Raw genomic sequence first — 24,992 nt, forward strand, 5'->3', positions numbered from 1 at the left:
CAGACAACCCCACCCTTGAGGGGAAGCATCCCTCAGGCCCCAGGGCTCCAGGCCAGCCCTTAGAGTTATGATGATTCCTCCCTGCACCGGATGAGGAGAAACCAGCCCTTGAGGGAAATTAATCCAGTCACTTCAACCAGGTCCTTTGTGCAGATCTGTCCCCGTCCCTGATGTGCCACAGAGCACAGCAGACGGAAGCAGAGCCAGGCCTGGGCTGAGGGGTACTGGCAAAGCAAGAGAGGCCAGGCATGCTCCATTCCCTAGCCAGGGTCCGGGCAGCCCCTTACTGGGGAAGGCCCCTGGTGGCACGGGCTCATTTCTGAAGGGCGATGACGGGACACGTTCTGGGCTGTCCAAGAAATCTCTGCAGTGTTGAGAGGTATTGGCTGGGTGGGAGGGGAGCCCAGGATTGAAGGTGGGATGGGGGGCAGCGGGGTTAGGATTTGTGCTCACAGGCAGCACTTGAAGTTAGGGAGCCCAGAGCTGGAATAGCAGGAGGGCTGCAGGTCAGGAGTGAGGGGCATCGGCAGAGTTGTCAGGTAAACGGTCCAGCACGTGCATTGCACTTGGGTTTCCCCTGCCACCATCAACTGACTTGTCCTTCCCAATCACCCTGCCAATCACAAACCCCACCCTGCTCGTCCTGCCCCACTGCTTGCCCGCCAAACGTCACTCGGGACAATGTGCCTCTGCACCAGAATATGAAACAAACTTGTTTGGGGAGACGCTCCGACACGTTTAACACCCAGCGCAATGTTTCCATTTCCACAGAGCTGGCCGGTCTATCTGGTGCCCTTCCAGTCCCGGTACTGAGGTGCTTTGCAGAGGCCGAGGAGGCCCCGGTTGCTGAGGCTGGGGAATGCCAGGATCGCATAGCGGCCAGAGCCCAGCTCTCAGCGTCACGGCTTGATGCTAACTTCTGGACATTAAATATTTATGGATATCAATCAAGAGCCAGGAGAAGCTGCTGCCTTGGGGACAATCCACACTAAGCCTTGTACCTTGAAATGCCGTCTACTGACCCATGTGCCGGCACGGTCAGGCTGTCAGAATTGCGCAGAGCACTGAGAGGTTGCGCCAAAGCTCAGTTAATTCAGCGAGGCCCCTGGGCCCTCGGCGCCGGGCTGTTCTCTGTCTCCTCCTCAGTCTCCTCCAGAGCAGGTTGCTTTGCTCCACATTTTGCCTCCACTTTGAGAAGCCCCTGCAGCTCCAAGCTTGTTCCCGTAAAGCCAGCCTGGAGAAAACCGGACGTGATCCTGTAAGCCTTACTCACCCGAGCTGCCCCACTCACAGCAGAGGTGCCACACAGGGAATCATGTTCTATCCACAGCCTGGCCATGGGACCTTTGTCACTTGCCTGCTTTGTGCCTCAGTTTCCCCCTCTGTAAAACGGGAATAACGATACTTGCCCACTGTGAGATCTGTGGCCTTGATAAGTGCTGAGTATTAATGTATACAGTGACCTCACAAACCCAGTAATCGCTTCCCGCACTGCTGAAATGCAGCTCCTTCTGGCCTGCCGCATGGCAGCTGTTTAACAGCACAGGACAACAGACAATGAACCAGAACACCCCGCCCAGTTCAAATGGCCCTCAGCTGAGCACTGCACACCACAGGAACACCCACCCGCAGCTCCCCGAGCCAGTGCCTTGCTGAAAGGCCTCGCTAGGAGGGTTCCCCGGGATGGGACCCAGGCAGGGCCCCAGGGAAGCAGGATGTCTTCCTGAATTTGCCTTATTGAGCCATTTGTCTCCACAGCCTGGAATTCAAGCCAAGGAAGTTGTAGGTATCGGGCATTTCGTCCTGGGAATGTTTATAGCACCCCTTTCAGCATGTACGTGTGCTAATGCATGCCCCTGGAATAGCCATGAAGGCCGCAGATCAGGATTGAGGAGCACCATCATTGCTGGGCAGGGGGAGCCCAGGGCGGAAATAGCAAAGGGTTGCAGATGGGGATTGAGGGGCCCCGGCAGAGCTATGGGTGAGTGAGTGAGTCCAGGGCTGGGACAGTAGCTGGGGCTGTTGGTCGGGAGTGCGGGGCATCGGCAGAGCTGTGTGAGGGGAGCCCAGGGCTGGGATAGTAGCTGGGGCTGTTGGTCGGGAGTGCGGGGCATCGGCAGAGCTGTGTGAGGGGAGCCCAGGGCTGGGATAGCTACGGGGCCTGTGGGGTGGGAGTGAGGGGCATGGCAGAGCTGTGTGAAGGGAGCCCAGGGCTGGGACAGCCTTGGGGTCTGTGGGGGCTCTCTTCCCTGCCCACAGTAGTTGGAGATCACTCATGGGAGCAGAATCATGTCAAAAGAGCTTAAAAACAAGAACTGGGGCTTGCAGGGGATGTGCCCCATGGCTGCCTTCCCCCAGCTGGGTGCCTCACTGCAGGATCTTGGTGCTCGGGGCGAGGAACGCAGCTGGCCGGGAAGGGAAGGCTGGGCTGCAGGAGAAAAGTCTATTTCCCAGCGGCCTCATGCTGTGATTGCTGGGTTATAGATCTTAATAACAGGCCAGAACAGTGATGGAGCCTCACTGCCCCTACCACCACTCGTCCTGCAGCTATTTTCAGTGGCGGGCTCATCCGCACGCACCTGGGAGGGACGTGATAGATGGCCACAGCCTTCAAGGGAGGCATAAGCCTAGGTAAGAGCCCGTCAAAGGAACAGATGGTCTCAGCTCCCACCTCCCAGCACCAGCCACGGCCGTTCCTCCTCACAGCTGCCTGGCCCACCTGAGGGCTATTTCTGACCAGCACTGCCCTGGGATGAAAGGGAGGGGAAACCTGGCACCAATCCCTGGGCCATGCCCAGCTGCAGCGAGAGCTGGGAGGGCTCAGACCCCTGGAGGCCAGGCTGCTGAAGGAGCTGCCCAACTGGGCCAAACTGCAAAGGGAAGGGGACAAACAGATGTGACTGGGAAGTGCCCCCAGCTGCTGCCAGAGCAAAGAACCACCAGCAGCTCCCGCCTGCCACCAACTGGCAGGGGCACTGAGTCCCTCTCCAGCGTGCTGGGGACGTCATGGCCGGCTGGCGGGTTCTGTGTGTCTGAGGCCCACACAGGAGAAGAGCAGACCCCCAGGGAGAGGGGCCGTGGCAGGGCCGGGTGCTGCTGATGCCTGCCCACTTACTGCCCACCCCCCACAGCTCAGCGGGGGGCAGGCTGTGGTAGTGGCTCCGCACTCTGGTCCAACGTCCCGGCCTGGGGAGGGGCCATATCAGGACTGCTCCCGAGTCATCAGCCCTGGGGGGCATCTCCCCACCACAGACCGGCCACACTGCCAGGGGGACATGTCCTGCTCTTGTACTGCAGGGAGCAGACCGGATTCCAGGCTGCGAACCTGGGGAGAGGAACAGGCCTCCTTCCCCACAGCCTTGGCTTGGGCAGAGCACAGCTTCTCCTGCCTCCCCATGCTATTCGCCTGTTGTCACTCCTCGGACAGGCCCAGTAAGCCTCCCAGAGAGGGACCTCAGGAGATCTGGGTTCTAATTCCTAGCTCTGCCTCGGGCGACCTTGGGCACATCCCCTGAGCCTCAGTTCCCTGTCTGTGAAACGGGGCTCTGATACCCTCCTCCCCCCCACCCGCCCCACCTCACGGTGGGGAGGAGGGGCTCTATAAATGCACATGAGGTGCCCAGATAGCACAGTGAGGGGCCTCTAAAAAAGGCTATCAGGAAAGATGAAGCCCTGCAGCTATCCTGGACCCATGACCTGGTGCTTTCTGCTGCAGGGCTGAGCTCCCTAACAAGGGAAGGGCCCGATTGCTCATCGTGTCTCAGACCTCACCAGTGCTCCGCTTGAAGAGAATCAGCTCAGCAGTTAATGCTGCGTGACATGAAAGGATGCGAAGCCATGTCCCCCCGGCCGCCTTGTTCACCGGCCCCAGGCTGTGTCATCCTTGGCCGGAGAAGGAGCTCTGGTATTTTTATACTCCTCGGCGTTAGCTCCAGGAGGGAGATTTCCCTTCTCAGCCCAGTCCTGGTGCCAGAGACGCCGTGCCCTGATGCAGCTGCACATGTGCCTTATACGGTTCTGAAACACGCTTGGCACTTTCCTGGGGAACCTGAAAACACTGCTCCCCAGGGGGCTGCCGGGGAAGGAAGAATTAGACCAACAAGCTCCATTAGGCTAGATCTATTATTGATGGGGCTGCTGCAGGAATTGCTTTGTTCAGGCCTTTGCCTGCGGCTAGTACTCAGGGAACATTCTCTAGGACGGCAACTTCCACTTGTGTTAGGTGCCTTCTGCTTGGACTCAGACTCAGCCCAGGCCCGAGGTGGGGACCTCAAAGCACCCTGCCTGGGGTACGGGAACCTCCTATGCCTGGGGATGGACCCTGGAGAAGCAATCAGGAGTCTGGCTGCCACCTGTTCCCCGGAAATCTGGAAAATTGAACACATTCCCTGTGGAGATTTTACAAGCGTCCTGCTTCTGGGCAGCACTGCGAGCTGCTCCTTTCTTGCCGAGTTTTGGATCATGTGTTTCCAGGTACACGCAGGACATGCAGAGGGGCAGTGAAAGTGAAACAGAATTGGGGCGGGGGGTGTTTTCTGAACTTCAAACAGTCAAATTTCATTTGGTGCCACGGTTGGGTCGGTTCTTACTTCATCAGCCCCAGGATGCCCACGGCCCACTCCAAGCGGCAGCACGGCTCATTCCGGCACCAAGCAGCTGCAATAGCCCTGGTGGCAGCTAATCTGAACGCGGGTGGCATCTGCATGAGGAGACATTCCACACACCCTGCCCAGATGCCATGAGTACTTAGGCTAACGTTTACTGAACACCAGCTGGCCTCTAATTAAGTCACCATTAAGGGGAGTCCTGGGGTCCGATTACCAGCACAAGCCTTGCCAATGAGCATGATACTAGGACATCGTACGTGACGCTTTCCTTTGAAACGCCCATTATCGTTAGCTGGAGGGGTGAAGCTGGGTCAGGAACAGCGTGATGGGCAGTGGCCTCCACCCCCAGGATTCCCCTGAAGCTGGTGCTGTGCTGGAGGGATACTGCTTTACCTCTGGGCACCATGAAGTTAGCTCTGTGGCAGGTGGCTCCAGGATTTCTCTTCAGCTCTCAGGGATTCTGAGCCACACAGCTCTGCATCCCAAACGCTCCTCCAGACAGCAAGCAAGGAGCCCTCTGCCTGAAGTCATGAGCTAGGGGAGCCAGGTCTCAGAATCGTCTCTCCCTGCCTTCCTAGAGCTGTCTCTGTGCATCCCATAGACAGAGGCTCCCCCGAAGTCTGCCACACTGCAGGTTGCACCCCAGCCCTGTGGCCTGTCCTAACTGAGGAAGGGCAAATCCTGCAAGGGCCGAGCTGACCGTCCACCCGCAGGTCGAGCTGAACCTCTCTCTGGGTTTGAAAATGTTCGCTTCACTTTTCGCTCGGTCTCACTTTCACGGCTCCCTCTGCACTTCCTGGAGCCGAGGGGCCTAAGCACCAGCCAAGCCGGACGCCACCTGGAAATCCCACGAGGAAGCCAGCTGCAGAGCAACGAGGGCTGGATACTTCCCAGGGGGTCAGAGAAGTCTCCAAAGCCCAGAACTCTCTGAGACTCCCTCTGGAACCATCACCAAGACTTGTCAGTCTGGCCTTCTGAAGAGCTGCTGTTAGGGAACGTTAGGGGCCCAGTTCTATCCTCAGCCCACCCCCATGCACCCCCTTCCCTGCCAGCAGAGCTGCATGGGCATAACTGAGGCCAGAATTTAAGCCAGAGCCTTTTGGTGTTTCCTTAGTCCCCGAGTGGACGGATGCGGCTCTGAGCAAACTGGCGGGTCCAGGTGCATTGACACCCAGGGGGGCAGCACCTCTCAGAGCAGCATTAAGCAGGCTGCTGCCTCTACAGCTCCGTAGGCAATCTGGGCATGCCGCTCGGTCACTCCGGTTCTTCTCCCTGCCCCCGCGCACTCCGGCCTGGCTGGGCACCTCCACCTGGGAGAGGCAGGTTCACCGGGCTGGCCAGAAAACTACTCGCCCATTTCGCAAACCATTTTGAGGTTTCGAACCATGTTTGCACCTGGAATGACAGCGCCCTTTGGAGCCAGGGTCTATGACTCCCAGGGGAGGGCTAACGATACTTGCCCCTCCCACACAGGGCGGGATTTGGATGCGTTTACTCCCATTGACTAGCACCCTGCTCCCCAGATAATCTCCTGGGGCTTAGTGGGTGCTATTGCAGGAATAGGGTGCTGCTTAGTGGGTCCCATTGCACCAGCAGGGTGCTGGCCAGGGTGGGTAAGGACAGCAGCCCCTGGGCACTGGCTGTGTGGGAGACCGTGCGGGAGACCGTGCTAGGGAAGGGCAAAGAGTTATTAGAGGAAGCGTTGGAGGACTCGGATGAAGGGAGGGTGGGTGCATGGCTCACACTGGGTCCTAGAACTCTCATCTGCAAACCTGGGGGATGGGCAGACCTGCACACCTGCAGCTGGTGCTGAGGGTGGTCCAGTCTCCCGCCCTGCAAGAGAAATGCAACCCACCTGCGTCCTGACGGCTGCACTAGGGCCTGTGCATCAGGCTGTCCCGGGGACGATTCACTGGCATAGCCTCCTCTTTCTGAATGAGCTCAATGCAGGGCCTGTGAAAGGGGCCAGACACAGAATCCTGCCAGGCCCCCAGGACCCAGTGACCAGAGAGGTCTTCTGCATCGCGGACATCCATGAGGCTGACGTCCTCTGGCTGTGCCTGCAGCAGGCACACAGCTCAGGTGGTGACAGAGCCTGTTCCCCGACCCTCATGGCTCCTTAGCCCTGCCCTCTGGCAAGGGAGATGGTCCCTAAGCTCCTGGCCATTCAGCTGGCAACTCTGCAGTGCCGGGGGCGGGGAAATGGCACCATTAGGAGTTGGGTGTTTGTCCACGAGGACAAGCAAGCTGTGAACAGGCACTGCATCGCACAGGCTCAGCCGGTTGTGCCCCCGGCACTGAGTGCACCCTAAATCAAAGCACAGAGAGTGGGCAGCGCAGCGCTTTAAAGATCAGGGTGAAATCATTGTGTATGTGGCAGGTCAGGGCCCCATTGCGCTGGGCGCTGCACACGCAGGACGGGGGGCCTTGTCCCCCCCCCCCAGAATTAAGCATCGTTATCCCCAGAAAGCATTGTTATCCCCAGAAAATTGAGTGACTGCCCCAAGGAGCCTGTGACTGAGCTAGAACTGACCTCAGATCTCCTGCGTCCCAGCCCAGAGCTGTAGCTGCACCTTCCTCCCTGTGTCTCACACATTGTGAGATACCCTCATGGGCAGCTGGTCTGGCTGTGTCAGGAGAGATTCTGTTCCACGCACGTTCAGTCTAAAATGCCCCGTGCCTTTAAACAGGGGCCATCTGTTGTTAATAGGCCATCAGACGAGGTACCCTGACATTCCCTCAGCTCAGTGGTTTGGGCTCAGCGTGCGTAATTGTTTCCTGGGTACGACCAGAAGCTGGGACAGATGCATATTGGGAGGGGCAGGGGGAGCTGTCTCCAGGGATTCAGTCCCGGGGAGAGTGGAGTAAATCCCACGTCAATTTCTACTCATTAAAGCTGCAGAGCTACAGTCAGTCAACCTCCCGTCAAGGCTCAGAAGAGCCTCACAAGGCTTTTACCATGTGCACGTTCCCACCTGCCTGCAAGGAATGAACCCGAATGCAGTCTGGTACCTGAGAGCCGGGACGAGCTGCCTCTGGTGAAGGGCATCGGGGCCTGGAAGGCATAGATGCTGTCGCCCTCCGCGATGGCGTTCAGATCCTCCTCGTCGTGGAAGGAGCGCTGGAACCCGCTGGGGGACAGCTCCGCCAGGATCACCTGCAGCGCAGGGGAATGGTCAGCGACCCCGTCTCCCTCCCGTACAGGAGTTGAGGAGAAACCCGCCCTGTGGCCACATCTGGAGAGCCTTGAGCTTGCAGAACCACTAAGGGGTCTCAGGGCTGCCAGGGGCCTCCACACAGCAGCTCAATGCAGTGAACGTGGATGTGCCCACGGGGGGTCTCCGGAGCTAAGACACGAGCTGCTACAGCTGGGAGCCAGGCTGACAGGGTTGTAACACACCCATACCACCTGTGAAACACACTCACCAGGGGGTTCCATTCACACCCTGCCGCCTGGTGCAGCGATGCCACCTGGCATTTGTGGCACAGTGCAGTAAGTCCCTGCACCAGAGTGGCTGAGACAAAGGGGGGGGGCCCTTCCTTGCCATGTGAGCCCTGCCTGGCCGGAGCGGGCACCCCCAATGCCGCCAGGAGTGCGCTCGGCAGGGGGCGTAGCTGGCCACCTGGCTGCTCCAGGCTTGGGACAGTGGGAGGGAGGGTCTGGCCCCGACTCACCTGATCGGGGGTGATTTTGCCTTCTTCTGCCACCATTGCCCTGAGGGTCGCCACGGTGCTGAAGAGGGGCACCGCTAAGCCTATCCGCAGGAACCGCTGGCTCTTGGACTGGAAGACTAAGGTGACATTCAAGGGCCTGAAAAACAGAGGAGCAGATGGGCAGCAGAAGGGCCAATAAGCAGCTAATGGGGGGCCTTCCCCTTGGACTGTCTGTGCCCCAGGGAACCCGAGCTATTGTTCTGGCTGCAAATTAGGATGCGTCATATGTTCCCAACCCCGTGCAGGCAGTGATGAGTGCAGACAGCTGAGCGCCAACCTGGGAACACACCTCAGCACCGAGTCCCACCGTAAGGGCCACAAACATATGGGGCTTGGCTTTGCCCTCCACTGAGCACCTGCCCCCAGCTGCCGGAGCCTGCACTGGGGCAGAATTACCCCATAACGTTTAACATCATGGTCTGGTGGTCTGGCCCCTTTAAGGAGCGGTGGGGCTTGTCTGTGAAACAGCCCCTTTAAGGAAACAGGAGTTTAAGGGTGCAGCAGACACGCTGGGGATGGGATACACCCCACTTTGGAGAAGAGGTGCTGCGAAGCAGAACCGGAACCCACAGCTGGTGGGCTGGCGAAGCAGGCTTGACCCATTGCACAGCCCCAGGCATGAGGGCTGAGGAATCCCTTAACCCAGGGGCAGGGTTTGGACCTGTGGGCTTTATTAAGGCTAAATAACTCGGGCCCAGGTAGGGGGATACTGCGGTAGGAGCGCTGCGCTGCTGTGGACACGGGACTTGGGAGCAGACAAAGGAAGACGAGGGTGGTGTGGCCCTGCGGGCACGCTGTGTCGTGAGGGGACTGCTCCAGGACAGCATCCAATACACTTTTCCCACATCACAAGCATTTCCCATTGCTCTACCACTGCGTCGGGGCTGCACCCAGGGGAGCATCTGACTAGGAATTCTGGCAAGCGAAGGGCTATGGGAGGCACCCTATCATGTAGGTCTGTTTAGGGTGTGGTTTATTACAACCCAGCGGTAGCTCCCAAAGCCTGGGCCTTGCTCATGCTCTGGCTGTGGATGGCAAAGGCCTCCCCTCAGGGCAGCCAGCGCTCGATAGCCCTGCTGCATCCACAGCTACAGAGCATCATGGGATAGCGCCGGCCCTTTCATGGTAAAGCCAGAACAAAGGTAAAACACAGAAATGTGGGGCTGGCAGGGACCTTGGGAGGTCACCTCGCACATCTCCCTGTGCTGAGGCGGGGCCAAATAACCCCAGGCCATCCCTGACAGGGGTTTGTCCGACCTGCTCTTGAAAAGCTCCAATGAGTGGGATTCCACAACCTCCCTTGGGCGCCTGTTCCAGAGCTTAACTGCCCTTAGAATTAGAAAGTTTTCCCTAATATGTAACCTAATTCTCCCTTGCTGCAGATTAAGCCCATTACTGCTTGTCCTCCCGTCAGCAGGCACGGAGAACAATGGGGCCCTGCTCTTTTCAGAACAGCCCCCTTGGCATATTTGAAGACTCGTCTCAGGTCCCCCCTCAGTCTCCTTTTCTTCAGACCAAACATGCCCCGTTGTTTTAACCTTTCTCACAGGTCAGGTTTTCAAAACGTTGTGTTGCACCACGGCCCCTCAGGCCAGGGTGGACATGCTGCGGAGGCCCCTGTGCATGGGGGTGACTGTTGCCCCGAGTGAGGGGCCGGGTCCTGGTGGGGGTCTGTGCAGGGCATTCACGGGGCAGTGGGTGCTCCAGAGAAGGAAGCTTGGGAGGAGACGTTGGCCTGTGGGGCATTTCCCTTTGCGTGTGGCTAGAAAAAGCCTTGTCACTGGGCGAGGGCTCTGTCCTTAGGTGGGAGACCCGTGGCCTAGGGAGGCTGGCAAATGGCTCCTGGAGCTGGGCTGAGACAGCCAGATGCATTTCACTGGGATGCTGAGCTGGGTTTGAACCCAGATCTTCAAAGGGGAAATGCCAGTGCAGTCACACACTGTCTCTCCTGCGCTCCTACCCCTCCCCCTAGTCAGCACCCCCAGACTGTCCAGCCCCAATTCCCCCACACCCTGCACTTCCTGAGCGCCCCATTGCAACACCCAACTTCACCTCTCCCCCCCGCCAAGCTCACCCCTCAGCTACCCAGCCCCAGGGTCACCTCCAACCCCAAAGGTCACCTGATCCTTCCACCCCTTGTCCCGGGCAAGCTCCTCACCCTCTGCCTCCCCCGCCCAAGCCCCAGGCCCTGTCCTTTGCTAAGGGAGATGTGGAGGTGGGTGCTCGGACGCCCCCTCAGCGCTCCAGGAGCTGACACGGGTAGGAGTCCTACCACATGGCTCTTGGTGCTGTTCCCTTTGCTCTGCCGCCCAGCAGAGAGAGACGTGTGAACTACAGAGGCCAGCCGAGGGCTGAGCCGGGCACTTTCCCAGCACGCACTGCTCGCCCCGGGTCAGTGTCTGCCCTCGACCTGCTCCCAGCAGGCTCTGATCTTCAGCGCAGCAAGAGCTGCGGGCCGGGGCAGCCATCCCTCATTGGGAGAATCCCAGCCCCCGAACCTCTTGGTGTCGTTTCCCGGCTCTCCGCGGTGCCTCCCCACACAGCCGTGCTGCACTGCAGCCTCGGGAGCGAGACAACGCGACCTTAGACCTGCTCTGCAAGGCACTCGGTGCAGTGCCTGTCAGTCAGAGAGAAATGCCCTCGGAGTCCATGCAGGCAGCCCCACCTCCTCTGCTCCCCCAGGGGATGTCTGCACCGCACCGGGTGGGAGCCCCTGCGTTGGCCCAGCCCGGCGATGAGGAGCAGCCCCACTGCAACGCCCTGCCCCAGTTACTGTGCCCTGACCGCACCGCGCTCACCCGTGTGTGTCGCTAGGACTTCTGGGGGCACGCGCCTTGGTCCGTTGGGCTGCAGAGAGTGGAGCCGCTCTCTGCGTCTTTCCCAGGGGATTGTGGGAGAACCTGCCTGTCGTGGCCCCCCTGGGGAATGGCAGCAACTGCATTTGAGGGATTTACCCTGGGTCCTCACTGCAAAGTGGAGAGAGGATTCCCAGCTCCAGTGAAAGCAGCATGTGGGATCCCACCCACCCCCAGCCGGGACAGCTAGCCCTGGTTGGAAGCATTTCTACACTGGAGTGAGAGGCGGTGGTGTGTGGGCAGAGGGGGCTTAGGGGCAACACCCAGGCTAACTCCATAGTGAAGACAGACCTTTCGTGGCAGCTGCTCTGTTAACACCTCACGAGCTTCTGGCGGCTGAGCCAGGACAGCACCAGCCTGGATGCTTCACAACACATGCACCAACATGTGGGCCCTGCCTGAGGCCAAAGCCAGCCAGACCAGGACTCACCCAGAAGCCCTAGGTAGGAGCCCTCAGCTGCCAAGCTCCACCCCGGGGACGGCCAGCCAAAGCACCCCCATGTCTCCCCCAGCTTGGCCCGCTCCCGAGGGAATGAAGAAGCCAGATCAGCTCTTCACCGCAGACTGGTGCCAGGCACAGAGCGGGTTCAGTGCCCAGGAGGAGGTCACACTCAGAGCCCTCGCCGGCTCTTACCACACACCTTCTCCCAGCCTGCCTTTCATGCATTTCCCAGCTCTCCCAGTCCGGGGCGCAGCCCAGCCTCGCAGGCAGGTGAGCTGCTTCTCTCCAGCACATCCCCTAATTGCAGCACTGACATTTCATTTAGCTGAGGCAGGCTGACCATAAGGATGTGACGCAGCAGGGAGGGGGAGTGTTGACCTGGGAATGTGCCCTGGGGATGGGAGACCTGAGAGCCTGTCACCTGAGCCAGGAGGGGGAGGGGGAGGTAACGCCTCTGCCCAGGAATGTGAACAGAGGCTGCAGAAGGGAGCCTGCTGGGGGGGTTTAGTTTTCAGTTTGGGGCTGGGTGGAGGAACGCAGGGAACTCCAGGGCTGGGGTCTAAGCTCCCTGCTCCCCCAGAAGGACTTGACTGAGGGGTCCTGGTTGTATCCACAACCTCTGTTTTGGACTGTGTTCCTGTTGTCCAGTAAACCTTCTGGCTGGCTGAGAGTCTCAGTGGATCCCAGGAAGAGGGGTGCAGGTCCTGGACTCTCCCACACTCCGTGACAACTGGTGGTAGCGGTGGGATGTGCTGCACCCCGTGAACGGCGCTTCCTGCAGTAAGTGACTGGGGAACAATAAAACGAAGGGGGATTGACAGGGACCAGGCATGCTGAAGATTCAGAGAGAGACGGTTTCAGGGGGCGGTTAACCCCTGGGAGTGTGTGACCAGAGAGAAGGACTTTTGCAGTAACAGGGTCCCCAGGGTGATTGCAGCGAGCGGTCCCAGGGGCGTAGGAGTCTGCAGCTCGATCCTGGCAAAGAGGTGGTGACCTCAAGAAGGACTGGCACACTAAGGGTTTTTCCTGGAAACCGTAGAAAACCGAGTGGCCAGCAGGGAGATGTACGCTAAATGCCTTAAGAGCGACCTGGTGGAGCTGTGCAGGCAGAGGGGGCTGCGCATTGGGAGGTCCACCAAGGAACAGTTGATTGCCCAGTTGGAGGAGAGGGATCGCTTGGATGACCCGATCCCTGTCCCTGAGGGAAGCCGCCCAGTGGATGCAGCGTGGGCCCTGGGGCCTGACCCGGCTGGGAGGGGTCAGACTGCTGCCAAGGACATCCCGAGACCCTTCCTACCTATGCCTAGGGGAGGGGTTGGGGGAAGCCCAGCGAATACCAAGGGCACCCTGACCCCGGCAGCCAGCAGGGGATCCTCCCAGCAGAGCTCCCCATCCTTGGAGCGGATGCGGCTGGAATGGGAGAGGGAGATGAAAATGAGGGAGCTGGAGGATCGTGAAAAATAAGAGAAGGAGCGGGAACATCAGGAGGAGAGGCAACGTAAGCATGAGCAGGAGGAGAAGGAGAGGGAACGTCAGGAGAAGGAGAAACAAAGACGGCATAAACTGGAGCTGGCCAGGATGAGGAGCAGTGGGGCCCCGGCTGCGGTGAGTGAGGGGGGACCCAAGACTGCAAGGAGCTTTGATAATTGCTTCCTGGCCCAGTGGAAGGAGGGGGAGGACATAGATAGCTTCCTGATGGCCTTTGAGAATGCCTGTGAGATGCACAGGGTTGACCCTGCAGACAGGCTCCAGTTTCTCACCCCCTTACTGGACCCCAAAGCCGTGGAGGTGTACAGCCGAATGACAGGGGTGGAGGCAGGGGACTAAGAACTGTTCAAACAGGCCCTGCTCCGTGAGTTTGGGCTGACCCCCGAGATGTACCGGAGAAGGTTCTGGAGTCAGCGTAAAACGCCTGAGGTCACATACCTACAACTGGTCAACCGAATGCAGGGGTATGCCCGCAAGTGGACAGCTGAGGCCCAAGCTAAAGAGGACCTGCTTGACCTAATCGTACTGGAGCAACTGTATGAACAGTTTTCAGAGATCTTCTACACTTTCCACAGTATGCATCCAATGAAGTGAGCTGTAGCTCACGAAAGCTTATGCTCAAATGAGTTGGTTAGTCTCTAAGGTGCCACAAGTCCTCCTTTTCTTTTTGTATGAACAGTGCCCTTCCGACCTGAGGCTGTGGTTGGTGGACAAAAAACTAAACCCCCCCAGCAGGCTCCCTTCTGCAGCCTCTGTTCACATTCCTGGGCAGGTTTCAGAGTAGCAGCCGTGTTAGTCTGTATTCGCAAAAAGAAAAGGAGTACTCGTGGCACCTTAGAGACTAACCAATTTATTTGAGCATAAGCTTTCGTGAGCTACAGCTCACTTCATCCTGGGCAGAGGCATCACTTCCCCCTCCCCCTCCTGGCTCAGGTGACAGGCTCTCAGGTCTCCCATCCCCAGGGCACATTCCCAGGTCAACACTCCCCCCTCCCTGCTGCGTCACATCGTCACACCGTAGCACTGCTATGCAGAGGCACTCGTGGCATTTGCCTGGCGAGAGTGAAATAGAGCGTTCCCTCCCGCTCTGCCCCGGGAGACACGTCCGTGCCCTCTGCTGTCTGTCTGCGCCGTGCTGCCGCTGCATTGTTCCTTACCCTTTAAGCTGAATGAGCAGGTTTATCGTCCGGGGGCTGACAGCACCAGTGCCAGCTCCCGGGACAGCTCTCAGTGGGCAGAGCCTTCACTGTGCGGCGGGAGATAACACTCGAGGCAGCGCTCGGCATGGCAGATAGGCAGCTCTCTGTCAATACAGCCACGGTCTCCATTGGTTGTCCCCATTGTCTTTTATTTTATTGTCTCCATTGGTTGTCCACAAGCTCAGCGCCAAACTGGTCAAAACGCAGCCAACTGCCAGGGGCCGAACTCAAGCGGGGGCTTCGCTGGCAGAGACGCAGGCGCCAGGAACACACAGGACCCATGAGCTGCCAGCTGCACTGGGTCCCTGGTGCAATCCAAGGCGTGCACATCCAGCTTGCAGGCCCCCACTACCAAAGCCCGAGAGCACCTCACGGTCTTCACCCACCCCACAGCGTTGCAGCCGTGTTATCCCCATTGTACAGCTGGGGGAAAGGAGGCACCAAGAGAGCAGGTGACTTGCTCCAGGACACACAGGAAGGTCTATTACTGAGCAGAGATTTGCACCCAGGTCTCCCAAATCCCTGGCTAACGCCCTAACCGCTAGCCTATCCTCCTTCTCCCACTGACCTCCCAAGTCTGTCCTGGGACACTGGCTGCCTATGCCCCTGTGCTCTGCTCCTGCTCCGAGAGCAGCCTTTCAGTCCCCTGCTCCGAATGGCGGGGGGCTGGGAGTCCTCAGGGGAGCCCACTCCCCAGAGCTGACAGGCCCCGTATCCCTTAAGCCAGGCAGTATCCCAGGGTTGCCAGTGGTGACCAGGGAGTGCGCCAGGCAGCAGGGGCTGCCCATTTTGATACCCAGGCTGATCCTCTGAATAGAGCTAGGTGAGCAGGGTAGAGGGGAGCACAAAGATGGTCTCAGTTCTGTAACACGGTCTCACCTCTCTATCTATCCACACAAACACCCGTTTGCTTTTCCATCTATTCCCAGAAACATCTAGCTAGTTATCCAGCCCAATATACCCCCTCCCCATCTATCCATTCCAATACACCTCCCTCCCCATCTATCCATCCCAATACACCTTCTCCCCACCTATCCATCCCAATACACCTCCTTCCAGATCTATCTATCCCAAAACACCCCCTCCCCATCTATCCTTCCCGATGCATCCCCCTCCCCATCTATCCATCGTGATATACCTCCCTCCAGATCTATCCATCCTAATACCCCCATCCCCCTCTATCCATCCCAATACACCTCCCTCCCATTCTATCCAGCCCAATACACCCCCTCCACATCTATCCATCACGATACACTCCCTCCCCCTCTATCCATCCCAACACACACCCCTCCCGATCTATCTATTTATCTACCTACACCACCACCTACCTGTCTATCCCAGGACACACTCTCCCCATCCATCCATCTATCTATATCGGCACAGTGTTTAGACCACCCTGCAGGCTGGGAACTCCCCCTCCCTGTGTTCAGTGCTGGGCAGAGAGGTCGCCGGCGACAGCCCCTGAGTTCCCCTCCCGGAACGCACACAGAGAGATACGGGATGTTGTAGTCCGCAGGAACAAATCCTTTTAGCTTTTGGATCAGACCCTCCGGTGGGATTCCCCCACCCCTCCTCCAAAATGTCAAACCTCAGGACTCATAGCCAATGAGCAATATTTAGTGAGCCAAGGAAATGAATCACTTACCACAGCGACGCTGCTGGGCAATGAGGGATGAGGCTGGGCCCTGTACATTCCACCACAGGGGTTTATAAAGTATTTAAATCTGTCAGTGAAGCCCCTAGTGGAACAATGATAGTATCAATTTGCAGAAGCCAAGCTGTGCAGCAGAGCATGGGAGAGTTACTGCCCAAAGGAATAGTACCAGAGCAAGCAAACAGTGCTGTGACGTTATTGATTTGAACTGGGACTGTATAGAACATGGTTGCAACCAAGGTCCTGTAGTGGCACCAAATCTTATATAAAGGGGGTCAAATGAGGTGTTTAAGACAAGGTTATGGTTTGCTGGTTATGATTATGCTGTCTATATGTGTGTATCATTTTTATAGTTGAAGTTATGAATATTGGCTCTATACTGTCTGTATTCAAACTTATGCTATGCTTCTGGGGGACACCCCAGACAAGTTGGTGTCATCTCTGCCTAGCCTGCTTGATGGCCCATTAAGGACCGTCAGCTATACAACTGGCCCACTGAGAGAAGGCAGACATGCCTTGGGACTCAGCAAGGTGTGCAGGGACATGCCTATGGACAGAGCTCTGAGGTTTTTCCAGGCCGTGTGATGGACAGCTTGTCTTTGGGACCAAGAAAGAGAGACCACACGGCAAGAGAATATAAAAAGCTGCTGCAGCTCCTCCATCTTGTCTTCAATCCTGCTTCTTACCTCTGGAGGGACTTTGCTACTCTGAAGCTTTGAAGGCCAATGGCATTTTGGGATGTATAAGTAGGGGCATAGCAAGCAGATCGAGGGACGTGATCGTTCCCCTCTATTCAACATTGGTGAGGCCTCATCTGGAGTACTGTGTCCAGTTTTGGGCCCCACACTTCAAGAAGGATGTGGATAAATTGGAGAGAGTCCAGCGAAGGGCAACAAAAATGATTAGGGGACTGGAACACATGACTTATGAGGAGAGGCTGAGGGAGCTGGGATTGTTTAGCCTGCAGAAGAGAAGAATGAGGGGGGATTTGATAGCTGCTTTCAACTACCTGAAAGGGGGTTCCAAAGAGGATGGATCTAGACTGTTCTCAATGGTAGCAGATGACAGAACGAGGAGTAATGGTCTCAAGTTGCAGTGGGGGAGGTTTAGATTGGATATTAGGAAAAACTTTTTCACTAAGAGGGTGGTGAAACACTGGAATGCGTTACCTAGGGAGGTGGTAGAATCTCCTTCCTTAGAGGTTTTTAAGGTCAGGCTTGACAAAGCCCTGGCTGGGATGATTAAACTGGGAATTGGTCCTGCTTCGAGCAGGGGGTTGGACTAGATGACCTTCTGGGGTCCCTTCCAACCCTGATATTCTATGATTCTATGAACCAAGGACTAAAAGACCCGTCCCAGCTGCGGATGTACTCCAGAGACTTGATGTGAACCTGCAGTTTATTCCACCCCTGCTGCAAGCCTGAACCAAGAACTTTGCCATTACTGTATGTAACTGATTCCAGTTAACCAATTCTAGCTCTCATCTGTATCTTTTCCTTTTATGAATAAACCTGTAGATTTTAGATTCTAAAGGATTGGCAACAGCGTGATTTGTGGGTAAGATCTGATTTGTATATTGACCTGGGTCTGGGGCTTGGTCCTTTGGGATCGAGAGAACCTTTTTTCTTTTACTGGGGTATTGGTTTTCATAACCATTTGTCCCTATAACGAGTGGCACTGGTGGGGATACTGGGAAACTGGGGTGTCTCAGGGAATTGCTTGTGTGACTTGTGGTTAGCCAGTGGGGTGAGACCAAAGTCTTCTCTGTCTGGCTGGTCTGGTTTGCCTTGGTGTGCACAGAACCCCAGCCTTGGGCTGTAACTGCCCTGCTTGAAGCAAGTTGCCCTGAATTGGCACTCTCAGTTGGGTCCCGCCAGAACCAGCCTCGTTACAAGTGTGTAAAAGACTGGGCGACTGTGGGTCTCAAAGGAACCCCAGACTAAGCAGCCAGGGGCTTAGCCTGTGCAGTGCCGTGCCCCAGTGCCCAGCAGGAGGATCTGACCGACTCCCTCCCCAGAAACAGCCAGTTTGAGCCGCTGGTGGCAGCAAGGTTGGGATGAGTCCGCGAACATTACGAGCACTTTCCGCACTTCATCCCCCGTCCTGCGCGCGCGCACACACAGCCCTGCTGCCTGCGTACGCACACTCACTGCACACCCACACGTCTCTGCCTGCGCAGGCGTGCGTACACACACAGAGCTCTGCGGTACACTCACAACCCTACTGGCATTTACGCCTGCCTTTGGTAAGCTCATGCAAGACCCAGCTGGCATTATTGACACACTAGGTTCCTTGCCAACTGGGGCTGGGACTGGGCCCACTAACCCATCTGGGCCAGGACTGCCCCTGACCCCCTAAGCTCAGGGCAGCTTCACACAGCCACCACCTTCTGCAGAATTTGATCAACCGAGCAGAGACATTTCCCCCCAGCCCCCCCCACCCCGTAACCTCCCAGGCCCCAGGGCGGGCTGTGCTCAGTCCGGATTGGGGAGAGGTTCCAGTTTAAGAGGCAGGGTGAGCTAATGGACAAGGACTCAGGAGACATGGTTCAGCCAGTGACCTACTGTGTGACTTCAAACAAGTCTCTGTGCCTCAGTTTCCCCTCTCAGCCTCTCTGTGTCTTATCAGAGCTCTCTGGAGCACACACACTGCCTCGCTCTGGGTCTGCACAGTGCCCAGCACGAGGTTCTGATCTTGTTTGAAGCCTCCAGATGCGGTTGTGATACAAGTTCTGTTAATAAATGCTGTCCCAGGGATCCACAGCGCAAGCAATGGGAGCTTTGGGTTGCTGCAGACGGGACCTTGTTTGTGTTTCAGGGCCCTGCAATCCTTCTTTCTAAGCCTGGGAGAGCCTGTGGTAGCAGCCATTAAAATGGTGCCCTTAGTCCCTATTTTAAATCTTTCTTAGAGAGGTTTTAAAATGTTATTTGTTGCAATTTTCCTGTGATGCCGTGTTGCCAATTCTCTCACTAACAGGGATTTTCTTAAAGCCCCAGCTCCTGGAGTTCTGGGGAGAGAGGAGAATTTCAGCTTGGATTTAAAATTTTTTTTTAGTCCTTAGCCTTTGGAGAAAAGCTGAAACTTGGCCTGGGTGCGACTTCACGGCTCCAAAGCCAGCCAGTCACACAAACAACCCTCAGATGTATTTCTGGTTACACACGCAAGCTTTTGAAGCCTCTCTCATGATTTTTGGGGGGCTGACTCATGACTTGGAGCCACCAGGGGGAGGCAAAGCTCCTGATCTCATCAGAAACCATTCTGAGCAGAGTGGGGTGATTTCCCACCAGACCCCAGTGCTGAGGGAAGAGGTGGATTCTCCCGTCTCTCGCGGTCTCCACAGGAAGGCTGGCTGCTGTTCTGGAAGAGACGCGCTGGCCTGAGGCAAGTGACTGGGCTACCTGCAGAGGTAACGGTGAAATCCTGTGGCGTGTGCTCTGCAGGGGGTCAGGCCAGGATCTAACAGCCCCTTCTGCCCTATGACGGGACCTCACAGGCTGCTTTTACCCGGGGAGGGACGGGACAAATAACCCCAGACAGCTGCTAAATCTCCGGGCAGCGCCCTCCAGCTGCTGTACCTGTCTCGCATGGCGCTGCTGAGGGGTTAGACTGGGACAGACCTGAACCACCGCCTCCAGGCTTCTCTGCAGAGGTGGGGCCGGGCACCTGGGAGCCAGCCAAGACCTTGGCTCCGCAGCCGCACAGGCTGGTAGGAAAGCGTCTGTGGCCCCTTCTCCCCCGTGTAAAGGTAGCCGCTACTCCACCCCTCCTCCTCCCACAGCTGGGTGGAGACTTGACTGCACAATGTGCTCACGCACCCCCCCCCCCCCCCCCCAGGCACGTGCAGGCACGCACAATGGCCAGCGCAGCAGACCCAGTGCGGAGGGGAAAGTATCTTCTGCGCCTGGTACGAGGCGACTGCCCCGGGAGCAAGAGGGGAACCAAGGACCACGTTACGACTCCATGCTGCCCCTTGCTCCGAGCTTACGCTCAGCTGCCTGATTCTCCTTCTGCCTCTTCCCCCAGCACCCTGTAAAGGTCCCTCAGGCAGGGCTGGAGGGCAGGTTTGTGGGTGCAGAGCAGTACTGTCCCCCTGGAGCATACCGCACTAGCCCCATGCGCTGCCGGCACGCAGAGGGAGCCCTGTTGTGCTGGGTGTTGTGCAACCAGAGACAGAACAGAACCTACCAGACAAACAGGGACAAGTGTTTCCTCCCGCTGTCGGTTTTTGCGACTAGTTGCACGTTAACGTCGCAGCTCCAATGAGACCGGGAGGCACGTTCAGCGCAAACGCTTGCCAAACACACTTCCTGCTGCGGGAATTGTTACCAGACACGTCTCTCAGTTCAGCACTGACGCTGCTGTTCGCGCCAGCATCTATTATCGATTGCAAAGTGTGAAAACAGCTCTTTGGAAGAGTAAATCCTGTCAGGTGGATGGCCTCAGCTCTCGTCTGCAAGACCTCGGGTCTGAGAAATGATATCACAGGAGCCGGTGATCTGTGTCCTAATGAGCCAGCGTGGGGGCAGCCGATCTGTAGGAACCGGCTGCTAGTTCAGAATGCAAAGGAGGATTTGACGGGTAAGAAAATGGTTGTTTTGCTCTCACCAATCACAATAAAAAGTCTCATTTTCTTTCCTTCCTTCCTTTGCAGGTTTGCACCTTTTCAAACACCCTGGTGGCTACTCCTTGCTTGGTGTTGCCCAAGCCGGAGAAAGAGCAGCTGAGTTTCTAGAAATACAGATGAAGGAGCTGGAATGAAAGCTGCCCTGTGCGAATAATGGGCTGACCTCCCGTAACAGAACCTCTCTATTCGAGGTTGCAGAGCCCAGTGCTGGCTAAAGCAGGGGGCAGAATGGCGACTGCAGAGCTGCCTCTGCCCCCCATGGAGGGCGTTTGGTTTTAAGGGTTTATTAATTTCATTGGGGGGGGGTATTTTTTAGCAAATTTTGAGTTTTATGCAGCTGTCCAAAAATGGCAGGGGGGCTTTCCTTTGTATGTGCTGTACTGAGTGTCTCTTGGTAACATTCCCTGGTGCACGTTAATGTAGGACTGCTTCAAATGGCTCTGGGTTAAAGCGCACTAGGCAACCTTTAGAGCGCACCAGCAGGGTCTGCGTAGCTCCATTAATGTGCAGCCAGTTCGTGTGCTTCAGGAATCTCCCCGGCAGAATGCACCACCTGCCGCCTGTAACTACAAGTAGCCATTTCCGGTGTTCACTCGATAAACACCAAGTACTTTTTCTTTTGGTATCGGAGTGTTTTATGGGCGAACACCTACAGTCAGAAGTCCCACCCCCCTGCTGGGGCCTGGGGCGCGCGCAGCTGTTGCCATGCCCCCTTCGGGTGACAGAGCAGGAGTGCAGGGCAGTGAAGGGAGGGCAGCTTTGCAAGTGTTTCCCTGGCCCAACCACAGCCGATGAACCTCAGTCCTGATTGAAAGCCAAGCTCTAGCCAAGGAGTCGCCAGTCTGCCCTGCAGCTTTGCCAGCGCATGTCAGTCATCATCCTCCGATCTCCCGGTCCTGAGCTCCCCCCGACAGCTCTGCCAGTGCCCCTCATTCCTGACCCGCAGCCCCCTGCTAGCCCAGCCCTGGGCTCACGCACACAGCTGTACCGGTGCCCCTCACTCCCGACCCGCAGCCCCTGCTATGCCAGCCCTGGGCTCATGCACACGGCTGTACCGGTGCCCCTCACTTCTGACCTGACCCGCAGGCCCTTGGTAGCCCAGCCCTGGGCTCACGCACACAGCTGTACCGATGCCCCTCACTCCCAACCCGCAGCCCCTGCTATGCCAGCCCTGGGCTCATGCACACGGCTGTACCGGTGCCCCTCATTCCTGACCCGCAGCCCCCTGCTAGCCCAGCCCTGGGCTCACGCACACAGCTGTACCGATGCCCCTCACTCCCGACCCGCAGCCCCTGCTATGCCAGCCCTGGGCTCATGCACACGGCTGTACCGGTGCCCCTCACTTCTGACCTGACCCGCAGGCCCTTGGTAGCCCAGCCCTGGGCTCCTTCCACACCGACACGCAGCCACTTGGTATCCCAGCCCTGGGCTCCCCACACACACAGCTCTGCTCAACCTCCACCAGCCTCGCTGTCCCATTCTGCCAGTCCTAGGTCACCACATTGACAAGTAGCGTGGTGCGTCTGGGCTGTGGACTGACCAATAGCAACTGCGATGGGACCCGCCCAGCTCACTGTGATTGGAACCCGGAGACAGACCCCCGACACCCCATGCACACTAGCCCCCTTCCCCCACAGCGAGCAGCCCCACCTTCGGCCAGGGGCACTGGAACAATTTGTATAGTGGGGGTGCTGAGAGCCATTGAACCCAACTGTAAACCCTGTTTATAATGGAAACCGCTTCAAACCAAGGGGTGCAGCAGCACCCCCTGCACCCCTAGTTCCAGCACCTATGCCTTCTGCAGCAGGGCCCCCTGCCAGGGACAGGGACAGGCAAACAGCACATGGCTCCCACCGCACACTGCGCTGGGTCACAGGCTAGCAGGGCCCCCTGCCGGGAAACAGGAGACAGGGCGGGGAAGAGAGGGATGGCGTGGGGATGGAAGATGTTTCCCAGGGGCCAATCCAGGTGCAAGCTCAGAGCAGAGGCTCACGTACCTGGTCTGGCGCAGGGGGATGGGTAACGAGACACACAGGAAGGGGTCAAAGGTGTTGCTCTGCTTCAGACAGTGCGGGCAGGTCAAGGAGGACCTAAAAATGAAACAAGAAACCACAGTCAAATTAAACACGGGCAGATCTGACCCAGGGTGCACCCCACCCAGGGCAAAAAGCAACCAGGGGGAGCATCCCTCTGCCCGGGTGAGGGCACAGCTCCGGTTCTGTGATTCCCGGCTGAGACTCACCTTCCAGTGCAGGACTGTCACTGTGGACACTGTGTTCTCCAGCACAGTCTGCACTGAACCACCTAGGCAATCAGGTTTCCACCCCTTCCACATCTGTGGATCGGACCAAGAGGAAGTTTCTCCTGATAACCAGCCCACTCCCGACTTTGGTCAGTTTCATCCCCTGGTTTGTAATATCTCTCTCCCCTCCTGCTCCCATTAGCAACCATACTAGGCCCCAGCCACGCTGAGGCCTGGACACAGAGCCCTGCCACGCAACGGGCTGGTTTCCTTTAATCTCTGCCACTTTTCTATCCCTCTCTTCCCAAATCCTGGTGCTGTCTCCCTGCCTGAGACCGGGGAGGAGGCCGCAAAAAGCCTAGCTGGCTTGAGATGGCCACAGGTACAAACAAATCCAAGGCGCTGGGCTTTCTGTCACGCCTCTTGCAGCCTGACTCAGATCTCATGCTGCGGGCCACTATCTACACCAGCAGGATGCCAGACCGGTCACCGGGGACACTCAGCAGACTCTAGATGGCAGAGGGCAGAGTATTAGGCCACGGGGCTGAAGGAAAGCTACCAAAGGCAGAGTCCTCCCCATGGTGGGGTTCATGGCTCCTCCCCTGAAAGGAACCATACAGCATTAGAGGGCCAGCAGCGTTCGCTTGACTGCTAGGTTGGGAACAGCAGAAGCAGCGTCAGAAATCAGACCGAGCGACGATCGTGTGGGAGCCTGCAGAGCTTATGCTAGCCAATTGGCTCAAGTGAACAGAGCCTCCAGAAAGAAAAGAAGGACTTGTGGCACCTTAGAAACTAACCAATTTATTTGAGCATAAGCTTTCGTGAGCTACAGCTCACTGCATCGGATGCATTCAGTGTAGCTCACGAAAGCTTATGCTCAAATACATTGGTTAGTCTCCAAGGTGTAACAAGTCCTCCTTTTCTTTTTGCGAATACAGACTAACACGGCTGTTCCTCTGAAACCTGTCTAGAGCCTCCAGAGGAAGCCTCCAGGTCCACAATACAACAAGGGGGCAGAGGGAGATCCAGCTCCTTTCGCTTCTCTCCCCAGCAGGGAGGAGTTAGATCATTTCTCATCAGTGTTGCCCCGGAGCTCCACACTCCACAGCCCCTGAGAACCAACAGCGGCAACATCTGGCTGCCAGTGCCAGGGGTCATCACCAGCTCCCTGACACGTTGCTCTAAGGGACTCCAGGAAATCCCAGCCAATAACATCAAACCATCGTTGGCTTTCCTTCCATGGTCCACGTATGTGAACTTGTGTGACAGAGCCCTGCCCTGTGTCGTATGAATAGCCAGTCGGCTGTAGCTTCCCTATGCAGCTTTGCTAGAACACCCCAAGGAGGACTTCAGCACCCCTGCATCTCCTGTCCTGCACTCCCCAAATGCAGCTGTGCTGAGCCACCCCAGTCTGGGCTACAGCCCTCTGCTATTCCAGTCCTGAGACAGGCACATGCTCTTCTGATGCTCCTCACTCCTGACCCGCAGCCCCCTGCTATTCCAACCTTACATTCCTCAACACAGCTGTCATTTTTATGAATGTTTTTTACAAATCAGATGAGGGTCAAGCCCCAGGGATTCTGGGAAGCCAGGGCTGCAGAATTCGCAGCAGGATCCTCCCCAACCCCCCCCCTCCACCTCGGGTTCCCGAATCTTAAGTTTTCAAATTTAAAAAACCCTTCTGACCCTAATGGTTGAGAAAAATACTTCAAAATGTCACCAGTGAGGCACTGTGCTCCTGAGTCTGCAGACAGCCTGACACCATAGGCTGCCCATTCATCCCAAATGATTGTTAACTCTGAAACCTAATGCCACACCACATGTGTTAGCTATTCACTACTGATCATTTTAGCCAAAGTACCACCTGATGTGTTTAATCTACAATCCCAAACTGCCTCCTACATCTCCCCAAGAGACTCAGGTGCCCCCTATCAGCTGCCCTCCCTTTCCCTCTGCGCAGCCTATCCAACACCCAAGGGATGTTTTAATGAGTGGCCTGCTGGAGCACATGCCACTCAGGAGCTGGTGGGGGCCATGCCTATCGTGTCTGAGAGGCAGGGCTCAGCCTTCACCTCTGCAGGGGTGGCATCCTGAGCTCAGTGGGAGGAGCCCATGGAACTGGGAAGTGATGGGGCCATGTAGAAATGCAGAATGTAGGGCCCTGAGC

General features: G+C 57.1%; 1 protein-coding gene across 1 annotated transcript in view; it reads right to left on the bottom strand.

The window, feature by feature from the left end:
- USP43 (ubiquitin specific peptidase 43) overlaps positions 1-24,992 on the bottom strand; it is a 185,323-nt gene that overhangs the window by 55,930 nt on the left and 104,401 nt on the right. Inside the window, exons 4-6 of the mRNA XM_073310194.2 lie at positions 22,581-22,673; positions 8,283-8,418; positions 7,620-7,764 (exon numbers count right to left, since the gene is read on the bottom strand). Coding sequence (XP_073166295.2) covers positions 7,620-7,764; positions 8,283-8,418; positions 22,581-22,673 — 374 coding nt within the window. The remainder of the gene's footprint in view (positions 1-7,619; positions 7,765-8,282; positions 8,419-22,580; positions 22,674-24,992) is intronic.

The sequence above is a fragment of the Lepidochelys kempii genome, chromosome 14, assembly GCF_965140285.1.
Source record: "Lepidochelys kempii isolate rLepKem1 chromosome 14, rLepKem1.hap1, whole genome shotgun sequence".
NCBI classification, from domain to species: domain Eukaryota; kingdom Metazoa; phylum Chordata; order Testudines; family Cheloniidae; genus Lepidochelys; species Lepidochelys kempii.